The sequence below is a fragment of the Trichechus manatus genome, unplaced genomic scaffold (assembly GCF_000243295.1).
Source record: "Trichechus manatus latirostris isolate Lorelei unplaced genomic scaffold, TriManLat1.0 scaffold00004, whole genome shotgun sequence".
Lineage (NCBI taxonomy): Eukaryota > Metazoa > Chordata > Mammalia > Sirenia > Trichechidae > Trichechus > Trichechus manatus.
In genome coordinates, this window is record NW_004443940.1 from 23357719 (window position 1) to 23374183 (window position 16465).

Below are 16465 nucleotides of genomic sequence, written 5' to 3' on the forward strand. Positions count from 1 at the left end.
CATTGTCATAGGGCAACATGTGTAGTAACTGTTAAATGAGAAACTATTTTGTTCTGTAAGCCTTCATCTTAAGTGAGAATAGCAGCACAACTGGAAGAGAGCAGTCCTTGTCTCTAAACTGTGCATGTAGAAATTTTTGAAATGGTGTATCTTTGGCTATGTGTACTTTCACCAAAAAAAAAAGGTTGAGAAGTTAGAGGGCTGACATGTTGTGGGGTTGTTAACCAATGTCACAAAGCAATATGTGTACTACTGTTTCATGAGAAACTATTTGTTCTGTAAGCCTTCACCTGAAGTACAATTTAAAAAAAAATACTATAGGCTTTTCTTTTCTTAATCCTCAGGTCTATTGAGTCATATTTTTCAAATTTAAAAAACAAACCTTTACACACTTCTCCTGAATATCATTTCTCTGAGAAGCATGTTTGATTAGCGGCTTTTCAGCCTCCATTCCAAATTCTTCATTTTTCAGTTTACTAAGGTGGTGGTCTGAAATCCAGTCCATGAACATAGCTAAAAGCTCGTAAACTTGTGCATTAAGTGGCACCTAGAAAATCAAAATTAATCAAACATTTATTTCACTTCATAACCTCATAAAACTTCAAAGGCAACCCCCAAATTTTATCAATGATTATGGAACAATTTACCCAAGCACTTAACCAAAACATGTATTTAAGAACACACCTTCTCCAAACAAACTAAAGACACTCCAAAGCAAACACACCAAATTAATACTGAAAACATGATAAATTCTAGCTGAGTGAAGGGGAGAAAACGCATCACAATAAGGAAACTGAAAGAATTGCACCTTATTACCAAAATAAAAAGAATTTTCATAAGAGCTCTTAATCCAAGTTTAATAACACAGAAAACTAAGAAAAGTAAAAATGGCCTTAACTCAAGAACATGAACCATCTATAACTAAAAGATTTTCACAAATTAAAAGTTTTCAAGAGCTAACGAATTTCTGCTTATGGTACTTCATATTTTCTTCTTCCCACAAAGGTTGTTACTCTGATTTTCTTTACATTATAACATTCTAGAAACTAGATATGATTTTTTTTTTCTTTCTAGAAATCCTGTTCTCTGAGAGTCTACCAAAATGGTGGAAAAAGAATAAAAACAAAATGTCTCAAATCATTGAAAAATTTAATTAGATTGATTTTAGTATTCTTTCAAAACACATCTTTGGCCAATGTAATTCAGTATTTATCACACATTTACCTTAAGCAGAGAACTATGCTATTAATTCATTTTTTAAAATCTGAGAAGGCAGAGACATATAAAAGCAGATTAATAAAAAGGCAGCATTAAGCATACTGTAATCCACAAAAACAGAATCAGGTGGTCGAAAACACAAAGACAAATAGTAGAGTTAACACATTACTCTGAGTAAGAGTAACATTTAACCTTCTCAATTTTCTTCCAATAGTTCTTAAACTAACTGCCTTTAGATAAAAACTTCAATCATCTTGAGTACCTGAGTATAAAATCTCTACTTTTTCTAATTTACTTTAAAAGAACTGGAGATTTTTATAAAAATTATTAAAGGCCACAATGAGTTACCACTACACACCCAATGGGTCAAAAACTAAAAAAGTCTAAAAACACCAAATGTTGGCAATGTTGTGGAGCAACCAGAACTTTCATACATTGGTAGTAGGAATATAAAATGGTACACCCCCTTTGGAAAACAGTTTCGCAGTTTCTTAAAAAGTTAAACATGCATCTATCTACCTTATGACCCAGAAATTCTAGTCCTGGTTATATACCCAAGAGGAATGAAAACATGCCCACAAAAAGCCACGTACATGAGTAGTCTCAGCAGCTTTATTTATAATAGGCAAAAACTTAAAATAGTCCAGGTGTCTATCAGCAGAAGAAGGGACCAAGTATGAGTAACACAAAAAGAACAAAACTACTGATACGCTCAACAACATTATGCCGAGCAAAAAAAACAATAAACACCAACAAGTACAGATTACACAGTTCCACTGACTGAAGTTCTAAACTCGGCAAAACTCATCATGGTGATAAAAACCAGGTCAACCATTGCTTCTGACAGAAAAAACGATCAGGAAGGGGCACAGGAGAACTTTTTAGGGTGATGGAAATGTTCTATATCTTGACAGGATGTAGGTCACGGGGAGTACGCATTTGTCAAAACTGATCAAAAAACTGTACACATGAGGATTTGTGCATTGTTTTACTTTATGTAACATATACCTCGATTTTTAAAAATTCTTAGAAAAAAGAAAATGGAGCCCATTCAGGGATGGATTGCAGTCCTGGTAGAAAAACAACATTCAATGCCTTGGAGTCTCAAAACACAATGAATAATAAAAGTGTTACTAACCTTAAGTTGCTGTGATTTCTGTCATTGCTACTATCCCTGAAGCACTGCTTAAATATTCTGGTTTTGCAAATAAAATTACATTTGAAATATTCTAGAGATATTTCTCTGCAAAGAAATTGTTATGGTGAATCTTTTCGTAAGTGAATGAAAGAAAAAAAGATTAAAGAGCAAGAGAAATTTTCCTGGCTTCCTGTTTAAGAAATTTTCAGTCATATCATACCTTACAAGTTTTCGAAATTGGTATTTTTTCTTGTTTTAAACTTTTCATTTCATGAGCAGAGTGGGAATTTCCTTTCAATCTCTGTATTGTCATAAACTCATACTTCCTCTGCAAAAGTGCATACCCATGAATTAAAGGACAATTATTTTAAAGGCAAGCAAATTCAAAAAGCAACCATTTTAAAATTCACTTGTATCTCAAGAAAATGGCAAGCAGCTTACCTGTAAATTATCTAAACGAGCTTGAACTCTTTTAGCCTGAATCTCCATCTTCCTGTTTTCTTCACTTACTTCATTTAACTAGTATAGAAAAAGTTATATATTTTAATATAAACCTTAAAATCGTACCAAGGGTTTCTCGAACAATCTACTACCTTATCTGGCCTGCATAACCAAGCAACATAACAAAACAGAGGAAGCATTGATGATTAAACCACATCCGAACTAAAATCACCACTTGTCCCTAAAACATTAATAGTATCTAAGAATGCTTACTTCATGCTATGAAAAATCTGCAAGACTCCTGATACCTTAAAAGTATACCTTTCAGTGGGAAAATTTTTTAAGTAAACTTTTTATTGAATGTATACACAGAAAAGTGAACAAATCATAAGTATGCAGCAAAGTTAATTATCATTGGGATTGCATTCAATATATAGATCAATTTGGAAAGAACTGGCATCTTTACAATATTGTATTTTCCCACCCATGAACATAATATATCCTTCACTTAAGTCTTCTTGATTTTCTTTTAATAATGCTTTGTAGTTTTCAGAATAGATGCTTCGTACATCTTTCTTTAGATTTATTCCTGAGTAGCTAATGTTTTTTGATGCTACTACCTGAGGATGGCACAGGACTGGGCAAGGTTTCGTTCCCTTATACATAAGGTCGCCGTGAGTCAGAGCTGGCTCTGCAGCAACCGACAACTACCACCTCGCATCTTTTGATAATGACATTTTCTATTTAACTGTTGTTGGTATATACAGAAATACAATTGATTTTTGTATACCAAACTTACAGAGAGATCCTGCTAAATTCTTTTATCAATTCTAATAGCTTGACTATGTATGCTTTTGGGTATTCTGTGCACATGTCATGAGGTTTAGTTTCAAGGTTATACTGCCTTATTTAATAAGTAGGGAAGGTTTTCCCTCTCGTTCGGTGCTTGGAGCCCTGGTGGCTCAGTAGTTAAGAGCTCGGCTGCAAACCAAAAGGTCGGCAGTAAGAATCCATCAGCCACGTCTTAGAAACCCTACAGGGAAGTTCTACTCTGTCCTACAGGGTCGCTGTGAGCTAGAATCAACTTGATGGCAACGGGTTTGTTTTTTTGATTCTCTTCTGCATTTAAGATGGGTGATATTTCATCCTTACAAGACAGCCAACAGGTTTGTTGTTTCTTCTTTGAAGGTAAAGTATCTTTTCTTTCTGGCCACTTTTAATATTTTCTCTTTATCAAAGATTTTCAGCAGTCTTACAGTGATGAATGTCTGTACGGCTTTTCCTCAGTATTTATCCTGTTTGGGGTTAACACAGTTTCTTGAATCTGTAGGTTGATATTTTTCATTAGTTTTGGAAAATTTTTGACCATTGTCTCCTCACATGTTGCTTTTGCCCCATTCTCTCTTTCCTCTCCTTCTGGAATTCCCGTACGTTAAACTTTTTAACTATGCCCCACACATCTCTTTTGTGAATTTTCCATTCGTTCTTCATTCCATACTTCAGTTTGGAGATTTAGTAACCTATCTTACAGTTCACTAATCCTTTCTTCTGCTGTGTCTCAGCGATTGTTAACCCATCTACTGAAGTTCTTAAATCCAATCAGTGTATTTTTCAGTTTTAGAATTTCAATTTAATTATTTTTTTTAATAGATTCCAACTCTCTAATGAATTTCTCAATATTTTTTTTCCTATTTTCTTAAAGATATTAATCATTATTCCAGATCACCTACAGGTATATTTCTATTGTATGATTTTGCTCTCTTCATTTTCAGCCATGTGCTCTTGTCTTTTGACGTGCTTATTAACTTTGTATGTAATGACAGGTGTTGTATATTAAAAAACAAAAACAAAACAAAACTGTAAAGACTATATCAAATACCTTTTCCAAAAAGAGTTCATTCTTTCCTCTACTAGGTATGTAAAATGGGTACTTAAAATTGGGTCACTTCAATCCGTTCAGGAACTGAGATGAGTCAAGGCTAGATTTCAGTTTTGAGAGGATTCTATCTACCTCTAATGCACCTGCTCCTGGGTACAACCCTATTGCTTTCAACTGAGAGACCGGGGTGTTCACTAGAACCTCTTCTCCCTGATGGGTCTTGAATATTAACCCTTGTCTCCCAAGCTTGATAAGACTTCCTGGGTAAAGTTTTATTACTATTATTATTAAAGCAAATTTACTTATATCTAGTACTATCATAAATTATTATGTAAGTCATAGAAATAATAAACATTTTTATTAAACAATTTTGAAGTATTTATCATTTATCTATGTCTGGAGTCACAAATCATGGCATGCAGACCAAATCTGTCCATTGCCTGTTTTTGTCAATAAAGTTTTACTGGAACATAACCATGCTCATTTGTTGACATATTGCTGATGGCTGCCATCACACTACAATGGCAGTGTTGCATAGTTGCAACAGAGACCATATGGCCCACAAAGCCTAAAATATTTACTATCTTGTCTTTTACAGAAAAAGGTTACTGACCCCTGATCTATGCTAAACAGAAGCTACCATAAAAAAGGATTCTACCCCTTGTAACCAAAGATTTTCTCCCAGCTCTTTCAGTTTGTACACAGCACTTCATAAATAAAATAACCAATAGGCTCAACCACTTAACAATTTACATATTCCAACCTAATCACCACACACTCATGCAAACACATGCAAAATCATTAAGGATTATAGAAACCTAAGAGAGAGATACGGACAACAATCCACCTATGCTAGCAATTAAAGGAGCCCTTCGCAAAAGAAGGTGCTGGATTGAGACTCTGATGGGAAAATGTAATCTCTCCAGGGATAAGTCAGGTTTCCAGAAAACAGTAAGTGAAGATGACAGTACAATTGTGGGAGGCCATAAATTCAGGAAGCCAAGAATTAGATCAACAGAGAAATACGGTACCTAGATATCACTGCCAAGCAGGGAGGTGTCAACAAGCAGAGAGTACAAAGAAAATAAGTAGCTGGCTAAGGAATCCTAGGAGGCAGGCACACTATCTCTGAGGGGAAGTTATTGCTTAAGTTATTACTTAAGGGGTACTGAATTTCTGTTTGGGGTGATAAAAACTTAGAAATGGATAGTGGTGATGGTTGTACAACACTGTGAATGTAATTAATGTCACTAAATTATACACTGAAAAATGGTTAAAATGACAAATTTTTATTATATATTTTATCACAATAAAATAGATTAAAATAAAAATATCAACTGGCAGATGGAAGTAAAAAAACTAGAGACACCTCACAAAAATGCTCCTGTTGTGCAACTTTAGTACTATGTACCCATTGCCATCGAGTCAATTCCAACTCATAGCGACTGTACAGGACAGAGCAGAACTACCTCATAGGATTTCCAAGGCTGTATGTGATCTTTATGAAATCAGACTGCCACATCTTTCTCTCTAAGAGCAGCTGGTAGATTCAAACCGCCAATCTCTTAATGAGCAGCCGAGTGCTTAACCACTGCACTACCAGGGCTTCTCTTAGTAGTAAGTACTTACCTAAATTACAGCACCTATAAGAATAATTACAGTGCAATATAACACCAGATTATACCTGCCAGACTATGAGCAATGTGAAGACTTAAATCTAGCACCAAGCCCCAGGATAAATCAGACACACTAAAAACAAATGCTAAATAAGCAGTGGCATGTAACAGCAGTTACCATGTTGTTATTGTTGTTGTTAGCTGCTTGAGGGCAACCTCCTGTACGATGGAATGAAACGCAGCCTGATCCTGCCTCACTCCCATGATCAGTTGCAGATAGGACCGTTGTGACCCAAAGGAGTTTCACTGGCTGATTTTCAGAAGTAGACTGCCAGGCCATCTCCCTATTCCATATTAGTCTGGAGGCTCCCCTGAAACCTGCTTAGCATCACAGCAATATGCAAGCCTCCACTGATAGATGGGTGGTGGCTGCACATGAGGTACACTGACCAGGAATCAAACCCGGGTCTACTGCATGGAAGGCAAGAATTCTACTACTGAACACCACTGTTACAATAGTAAGTATTAAAGCTAGAAATCAGTGCTTAAAAGGTCACTAGTCCTGAGGTTATCAAGTTTTTTTTTTCTTTTGCTTCTTTTCGATCTTGTAATGTTCTTATATTTTAAAAAGTTTCCAATTGCCAAACATCTCAGCTGGTTGCCAGAGTAAATGATGAGGAGAAGCCAAGAACTTAAAAATATTTATCTTTGGAAATACTTTATAATAAAGCTAACAGATTTAATCAATTTTTTTCTAGTCAAAATAGGTTCTAAGACTTTGACTTATAATTTATTAAATATAACATGATTCCAAAAATGTCTTGTAATATAATATATATTAAAACAGGTCTTACCTGTTTCTTTAAGCTATCATTCAATTCTTTCAATGCATCAAAAGATGACCTCAACCTCTTGCTTTCTTTAGTCCTTTCCTTAAGAACTTCGGTTAAGTGTTCAACTTCTGCTTCATGTTGCTACGAGGGAAAATAAGTCTAATCTAAAAATTAGGAAAGGATTCCACACTACTAATGCTAAAACCAAATAAAACCAAACCCACTGCCATCGAGTCAATTCTGACTCACAGCGACCATACAGAACGGCGTAGAACTGCCCCACAGGGTTTCCAAGGCTGTAAATCTTTACAGAAGCAGACTGCCACATCTTTCTTATACGGAGCAGTTGGTGGGTTTGAACCGCCAACCTCTCGGTTAGCAGCCAAGCTCTTTAGCCACTGTGCCACTAGGGCTCCTTCCTACTAATGTATCAAACATAAATTAATTAAAAATTAGAACTCCTTAACTCCCAAGAACTTTCTTCAGTGTATTTAAGCAAAGGTGACTAAAACTCCAAATAATTTATAAAAACAATGTAGTAAACCAAAGCAATAACATAACATCAAAATTATTTATGAAATACCTACTGAAACATATTATCATACAAATTAAGCAGCAATAAGTCTATTTTCTGCTTTTCCTTAGAAAAATCCACCCGTAGAAACTCACTGAAATACTTTCTATTTGACATCATGGAGTGATTAAACAATGAAGAATTTCTAATCCTCTTCAAGAGACTAGCTATTCATAGCTTTATAGATTAAAACTTAAGGTGCAAATCACCCTTGAGAAAGTAAACGAAATATTATATAGATTAAGTAAAAGAAATATTACATGTAAGACTAAGAATAATTTCTTATTCTTACAAGTAGTCAAAATATTTGAAGTCAGCTTTAATCTCAAAAAAATGTTAAATACATACTAAAATTTCTCTTACTCCTAAACTATTTGACTTTCCTTAATCAGTTTCATGCAATGATTCCAATCAATTTCTCCTCTAATCACGTTGAAATGGGATAACAGATTTTAGATTTAAAGTGTGAATACTTATAGTTTCTTCTACCTTTTACTCTCAATTTATTTATAAGGTATTGAAACAAGCACATTTCTATAGGAAATCAAGAAAATAAAATGATTTCCTACAACCAAATAATCACATAAATACCATTAAAACAAAGTAATTATCTTTATACTTAATAAGAATAGTAACACACAAATCTAAAGAAAGAAATCAAGAATAAGACCAGGATGAAGAGATCTGGGATTCTGAACCTTCTGTCGTTAGCCCTGTCAAAAAAATCCAATAATCTGAAAAAAAAAACAGCTCTATGTAATTTTATTGCGACATTAAATGATTCTTTAACATTTCACACAGTCACAAATACAGTTATTTTTTAAAGTAATTTAATATTTCAGTTGTCCTAATTTTTCCACATCTAAAAGATATTAAAAACACATAGACCTGAAGAACTGGATTGTGCCCAGCTATCACCATCGACCGTTCTGACCAAGGACACAATAGAAGGCTTCCAGGTAGAATGAGAGGAAAACATAGAACAAAACTTAAACTCATAAAAAAGACCAGATTTACTGGACTACTAGAGACTACAGGAACCCACAAGACTATTGCCCTAAAATACCCTTTTAACCTGGAACTCAAGCCACTCTTGGAGGTCACCTTTCAGTCCAGTAACAGATTGGCCTATAAACCACAGTCCTTTAAACAATCAACTATACGAGACCAAATGGTCAACATTTATCCCAAAGCAAAGATGAGAAGGCAAGGAGGGGCAGGGAAACTGGATGGATGGAAACGGGCCAGGCGGGGTGGAAATGGTCAGAGTGCTACATATTTTGGGGATTGTTACCAATGTCACAGAACAAATTGTGTATTAATTGTTGAATGGGAACCTAATTTGCTGTGTAAACTTTCACCAAAAACACAATAAAATATTTAAAAACAGCCCCATAAAACCAAATGAGGCTAATGAGGTACAGGAGTCCAGTGACAAGAGCCAGAAGGCAGAAGGGGACAAAGAAGCTGGTGATAGGAAACCCAAGGTTGAGTAAGGATATTGTTGATGTGTTGTGAGATTGTTAACCATTGTTATAGGGCAACATTTATAGTAACTGTTAAATGAGAAACTATTTTGTTCTGTAAGCCTTCATCTTAAGTGAGAATAGCAGCACAACTGGAAGAGCGCAGTCAATGTCACTGAACTGTGCATGTAGAAATTTTTGAAATGGTATATCTTTGGCTATGTATATTTTCACCAAAAAAAAGATTGAGAAGTTAGAATGTTGGTATGTTGTGGGGTTATTAACCAATGTCATAAAACAACATGTGTACTACTGTTTCATGAGAAACTATTTGTTCTGTAAGCCTTCACCTGAAGTACAATTTAAAAAAAATAAAATAAAAAATATTTAAAAACACACACACACACAGTAGGAGTTCCACTTTGGCATGACACCATAAGCCCACTATACTCTATTTCTCTTACTGATTAAAACTAAAAACTCCAGACAAAACACAAAAAAGCAACTCAGCACCTGAGGCCTGTGAAAAGTAAACAAGAGCAGGTGAACTGTGGAGACGAGTGAAAACATGGAGAGGCAACCCACAAGGGGGCGAATTCCCTGGTTTTTGTTTTGGTCTCCTGCAGCTTTGCCCTAGGGTGGGCCTCAGTCACAGAAGAATGGAGCAGGTGCTGGCTGCTACAATTCTGAAAGAATTCTGTCTTTCTGGCCAGGGAAACCAGGAAAGGGGCCCCTGTCAGCCAAAGAGTGTGGGGAGAATCTTGAAGAAAATCAAAGAGTATTGTGACGGACTGAATTGTGTCCTCACACAATATGTGCTGGAGCCCTGGTGGTGAAGTGGTTAAGAGCTCAGGCTTCTAACCAAAAGGTCAGCAGTTCAAATCCACCAGTCGCTCCTTGGAAACCCTATAGGGCAGTTCTATCCTGTCCTATAGGGTCACTATGAGTTGGAAATGACTCTATGGCACACAACAACATATCTTTGGATATTAATTCGGTTGGCAATAGGGTTTTCTTTGTTATGTTAACAAGGCCATATCGGTGTAGGTTGTGTCCTAATCACTGCTGAGTTATAAGGAACTGCACAGACAGAGACAAGGAAGCGCAAATGGTCGGGAAGGGGGTTGGGGGGAGGGGGGGAAGTAGATGCCACATGAGTATAGCCAAGGAACTGAAGAATGCCTGGCCTACAGAAGCTGAAAGAGACAATGATCTTTCTCCATAGCAGACAGAGAGAGAGGACAGCCTTCCCCTATACTCAGTGCCCTGAGTTTGGACTTCTAGCCTCCTAAACTGTGAAAAATTAAATTTCTGTTCTTTAAAGCCACCAACCTGTGGTAGTTCTTTTACAGCAGCACTAGGTAACTAAGACAAGGATTCTCTCACTCTGGTATGTTTGAATCTGAACAAAACTCAGGCTCAACCTTGAGCTCCCCAGGTACAAGACAGATCAAAAGGAGCAGAGCAAAGACGTAGAGAATCGAACTAAGTTTTAAAATACTACCCAAGTCTCAGACTAACCCCGAGTGGCAGGCACATGCATGAAAACATCCAGTGCAACACAGTAAAGACTTTGAGAGCTGAGCTAAGATTTAAACGATTGCCCAAGTCTTAGACTAACTCCTAAGTGGCACATGCACAAGACAACTCCAAAGCAACGTAACAAAGGCTTTGAAAACTCAGCGGAGATGATACTGGAACTACTGCCCAAAGACAGTGAGAAAGAACTTTTGGGTTAAACCTAAGTGAGCTGATTGCTTTAAAATAAAAATAAAAATCAGTATTCTGCAGAGGATTATAACAGGACCTATAAACTATGCAACATAATATTCAAAAGGTCTAGGATACAATTCAAAACCACTGGACATACAAAGAACCAAGTTAATGTTACTAAGTCACAAGAAAAAAGACATTCAACAGATACCAATCCCAAAATGAGCCAGATATTGGAATTATCAGATAAAGAATTTAAAGGAACTATTTTAATTATGCTCCATGAGGTAAATGCAAATACATGAAAAGACAAAAATTCTTATAAAAAAATTTTTTTTTCATTTTTAAAGTACATAATTGGAAAGTTTAGAACTTAAATATATCAGAAATTAAAAAATCATTAAATGGGCTCAATAGTAACATGGAGATAAAAGAAGAAATAGTGAACTTAAAGACAGATCAACAGAAATTATTCAATTGAAGAACAGAGAAGAAAAAGATGGGAAGAAAAAGGAACAGAGCCTCAGAGACATGTGGGACAATACCAAAAAAGTCTAACATATGAGTCACCAAAGGCACAAAAGGACAGGAGAAAGCAACTGGAGCAGAAAAAATATTTGAAGAAATACTGGCTGAAAACTTCCAAAATTTGGTGAAAGATCCAAAAAGCTCGGTAAACCCAAAACAGGATAAACTGCAAGAAAAGCACGCCAATACATCATAAACAAAGGTTTAAAAAAATCATAAAAGGATTCCACTTATGTGATATTCTAGAAAAAAACAAAACTATTGGAACATAAAATAGATTAGCGGTTGCTAGATGCTGGAGTAGGGGGGAAGGGATTACTACAAAGGGACATAAGGAAACTTCTGGGATGATGGAACCATTCTTTATCTTGACAATGATGGTGATTACATTACTGTATGCATTTATCAAAACTCACAGAACTGAACAACACACAGAGTGAATTCTACTCTATGTATATTATACATACAGTAATATGCTTCTTGATATGATGCAAAGAAGCACACTACACCGCCAACACAGTATTCTTGCCAAAGATATTTCATCTGAATATAATCCTTAGGAAATAATCAGGCAAATCCAGAATGTGAGATACTCAACAAGCCTGATGGCCTGGGCTTTTCAAGTGAGCGTTGACTGCAAATTAAATTATATTATTTAATTAACATTAATTTCTTGATACGATAATGGTGTTACAGAGAATATCCTTATCCTTATGCAATACATGATGAAATATTTGGCAGTGATGCATCATGATTTTTGCAAGTGACTTTCAAATGGTTCAGGAAAAAAAAATGGGGAGGGGGAATAAAGCAAAAGTGGCAAAAAGTTAACAACAGGTAAATTCAAGTTAAGAGGAAAAAGAGAAATTACGCTACTCTAAAATCAAATGCTATACAGTTACCTCCTTTATAATTTGAAACCTTGTAAGAACCTCTTCTTCAACACCTTTAATTTTACTCAAGGCAGTTTCATGTCTGAAAAGCAGTTGTTCTCGTTCAGCTAAAAAACGTTCTCGCTTTTGAAGTTCTTCAGCAAATTGCTGTTGCGCTGCCGTTTCACACTATCAACAGAGCAGATGTATGAGTTTTAAAACAATACATTCATAAATCCTGCAAATTATTTCTTATTGACTGTGATTATAGTTTAATTAAGTGGTGCATGGAATACATGAATACCTAAGTAAAATGTGGATTACAGTAATAGCTAGACTAGTACAGCAAGTGAATTTGCACAGAAATCCTATCTTGTTGCGAAACTTGATAATGTATGAGGTTCTACTATGATCACTCAAGAGATTTTGGGGTCCAAAATGGATCAGTTCACTACAGAGTTAATTCTCTATCCATGCTCCATTTTAACTTCATGTCTACTACTTTGCCTATACATGCCCCTCCATCAACTTATTATCTATTACCTTGGCCTGGGAGAACCTCCCCAGTCCTTGATCAATGCACTGACCACCCTCCCTGCCCCTACGCTCCACTGGTAAACACCACAGGAGAAAAATCACACAATCATGAAAAGTACTATTGTAAATTCATTCATCTCAAATCCCTACTGGGCCCTCAATGCAGGCCAGAAAGTTTTTTTATATTTTCACGGTCAGTTTGAAAGGGGCTGCGTAGAAATTTGACATTTATTGTTTACTGCCAGCAGTACAGGCCTAGCTTCCTGGGTACTGTGGTACTGTTAATGCCTAGCTTGCATAGTTCACTTTTGCATGCTCCTATGATTTTGATTTGTTTTCCTCCTATCCTCCCTCTTGCTTTCCCATGACTTTAAAGTTTAACTAAGTTTCTCTTTGAGAGGTAGAACGACCTTGGAGGGTAGCAGAACAAATTGATAACCCTCAAGGACTGGGAGTAACTCATCTGCGACGTGATAATAACGGCGCAAGATGACCTTCAAGGATTGCCAGTACGAAGTTCGACCATCTGGGAGGGGAAGAAGGCAACCACTGAAAAAAAACTATAATCTTGTCCATATAAAAACTTTCAGCCAGTCTCCAAGGGGAAGACAGGTCTTTTGGAGGAGCTCATTCCCCTCTGTCTCCTGTATATTAATATACAATAAAACACTCTTGCTGCTCACCTCACCCCTGTCTCAGTACTGGCTTCTGTGGCAGGCAGCTCAGACCTGCCATTGCGGTAACAAGTTCTCTCTCTCTCCCATTCTCCACAGTGTCTACTTCAGATCTGCTCCACTCTTTACTAACTTTGAAAACATCACTTCCCACACCAGTCTCTGTGGATAGCCTAGTCTCTGACTTTATGGGGAGAGTAGAAGACAGCAGAAGGAAACATCAACCTCCTGACCACAAGATACATACGCATTTCTCCTTCCCTCCCATCACAAGGGCAAGCTCAGCTCTCATTACCTTCTGCCTTCTGTGGCGACTGCTCTGTTGATTATCCCTCTAATTTTTAATTTCTCTTGTCCCATCTTAAATGAAATCTTTCTTGACCCTACCCACATATCTCCTCCCCTTTACAACCAAACTTCTTTAAAACGTTGTCTACATTTGCTATCTCCTCTCCCTCACTTCCGAATCACTCCACAATTCACTCTGATCTGGCATCAGCCCACATCCCTCTAATGAAATGACTTAAACCACTAAACCAGTTGCTGTCGCTGAAATTACTTACTTATTACTAAATCTGAAGTTCCCTTTTCAGCCCTTATTTTATGGAGTCTTTCAGCAGCATTTATACTATTGTCCTTTCCTTCTGACTTACAATGCTCTCTTTCATTGTTTTCCATGATACCATACTCTCCCGGTTTTCCATCTCCCTCTCTGGCCATGGCTTCTCAGTCTCTTTTGCAGATTCTGCTTCCTCTAAAATAAAATCCAGTTGCCATTGAGTTGATTCCACTCGTGGCGAACCCATGTGTGTCAGAGTAGAACTGTGCTCCACAGGGTTTTTCAATGGCTGGTTTTATTGGAAATAGGTCTCAGGCCTTTCTTCTGCCGTGCCATCGGGTGGACTCAAACCTCCAACCTTTTGGTTAGCAGCTAAGCGCATTAACCATTTGCACTACACAGGGACTCCCTGCTTCCTCTACTATCTTTTACTTATGAACGTTCCTTGAGGTCTGGGCTTAAGCCTTTTTTCTTCTCATTCTTTACATTTTCTCTGCTTGATTACATCCACTCAATGGCTTAACTTACCATGTTTAGCTACCAATCTACAATTGATCAGATCTTTCTCCCAAGCTCCAAACTCAAATCCAAACTACCTATTCAACACCTCCACCTGTGTGCTTTCAGGTAGGCCCAAATAACATGACAAAAAAGGAATTCAATTAACCATCAGGGAAATTCAAATAAATCCAAACCACAATGAGATACCATTTCATACCCAATAGGATGGCTAGAATCAAAAAGAATTTAATAACAAGTGTTGGTGAGGATGTAGAGAAACAGGAGCCCTCATAATTTGCTGGTGGTAATGTAAAATGGTGCAACCACTTTGGAAAACAGTCTGGTAGTTCCTCACAAAGTTAAACATAGAGGTACCATTTGACCAGCAATCCCACTCGTAGGTATATACCCAAGAGAAACGAAAGTATATGTCTACAAAAAAAAAAAAATCCTGTACACAAATGTTCATAGCACCATTACTCATTAACATACAAAACAAGCCAAATGTCCATGAACTGATGACTGCATAAAGAAAATGTTGTATATTCATACAATGGATACACAAAAGGAATGAAGTACTGATACATGCTATAACATGAATGAACCTTGAAAACATTATGCAAAGTGAAAACAGTCACAAAAGACCACATATTGTATGATTTCATTTATATTAAAAGTGCAGAATAGGCAAATCTACAGAGACAGGAAATAGATTAGTGGTTGCCTAGTGCAGGGGGAGTTGGAGGAAAGTAAAGAGTGACTGCTAATGAGGGGAGCGTTTCTTTTTGGGATGATGAAAATATTCTAAAATTAATTACACTGATGGCTGCATAACTGATATACTAAAAGCCACTAAACTATACACTTCAAAAAAATTTAAGTTACTTAAAAAAAACTAAATTAATCCTCTCCTCCTCCTCCTATTTTGTTCCCTATCTCAGCAAAAAGCAGTACCACTTAGACAACTGCCCAAAAACTAAACCAGCATATCGCCCTTGACTAATCCTTATTGCTTGCTTCCCATATCCAAAGAAGCTCTAAGTTCTATTGATCCCATCTCTCAAATATCTCTAGACTCCATCTATTTCTCTCTATCCTGGAGGCCTCATCCTAATCCAGGACACATCAGACCACTACCATCTCTTCACTCTCTATGCTCTCTCTAGATCTCAACTACTTTAAATAGCTTAAAATATCTATATGTAGACGACTTCTAAATTTTTATCTCCATCCTAGACCCATGTTCTGACTACCAGAATCATATATTTAACTGCTTATATAACATCTCCATTTAACTCTCAAACCCAACCCGTTCCAAACTAAAATCTTGATCTTTCTCTCTAAATCCATTCTCCCTCAAAGTTGCACAAACAAGAAATGTGGTAATCATCCTTGACACCTTACTCTCCCTATACCACATTGAATTCATTATACCAAGTGCAGCCATTTTACCTCCAAAATAAATCTCTAATCCATTGACTTCTATTCCTCTGCTACCTTCCTAGTTCAAGTTACCAATATCTCTCACCTGAACTACTGCAATAGAATCCTATCTGGTCTCCCCACTTCCACACTTGTTCCCCTCCAATTCATTTATTAAAATACACATTAGATTATGCAAATCCCTGCTTAACTAGTAAAGAATGTCTTCCTTGAGCATTATGCTGTTTTAAGATCTATCTATATGGGATCAAACTGACAACAGCAACTAGAAAGAATAGACAGGAACCTTAGAGGGCAGTGAGTTTATATTATTAATGGGGGAGAAACAACTCAGAAAAGGAGGGTGAAAATAGTCGCACAACTTGAAGAATGTAATCAATGTCACTGAACTGTACATGTAGAAACTTGAATTGGTATATGTTTTTGCTGTGTATATCCTCAACAAAAAATAAATTATTTAAAAAATGTTTAAT

At 36.5% G+C, this 16465-nt stretch overlaps 1 protein-coding gene across 12 annotated transcripts in view; it reads right to left on the bottom strand.

Annotated features, from left to right (window-relative positions):
* CCDC138 (coiled-coil domain containing 138) overlaps positions 1–16465 on the bottom strand; it is an 88588-nt gene that overhangs the window by 61389 nt on the left and 10734 nt on the right. For 10 of the 12 annotated variants that reach the window (XM_023733649.1, XM_023733641.1, XM_012556077.1 and 7 more), the window contains exons 6-10: positions 12309–12467; positions 7147–7266; positions 2798–2875; positions 2577–2684; positions 383–547 (exon numbers count right to left, since the gene is read on the bottom strand). In XM_023733649.1, coding sequence (XP_023589417.1) covers positions 383–547; positions 2577–2684; positions 2798–2875; positions 7147–7266; positions 12309–12467 — 630 coding nt within the window. The remainder of the gene's footprint in view (positions 1–382; positions 548–2576; positions 2685–2797; positions 2876–7146; positions 7267–12308; positions 12468–16465) is intronic. The other 2 variants (XM_023733646.1, XM_023733645.1) reach the window with 2 other exon arrangements.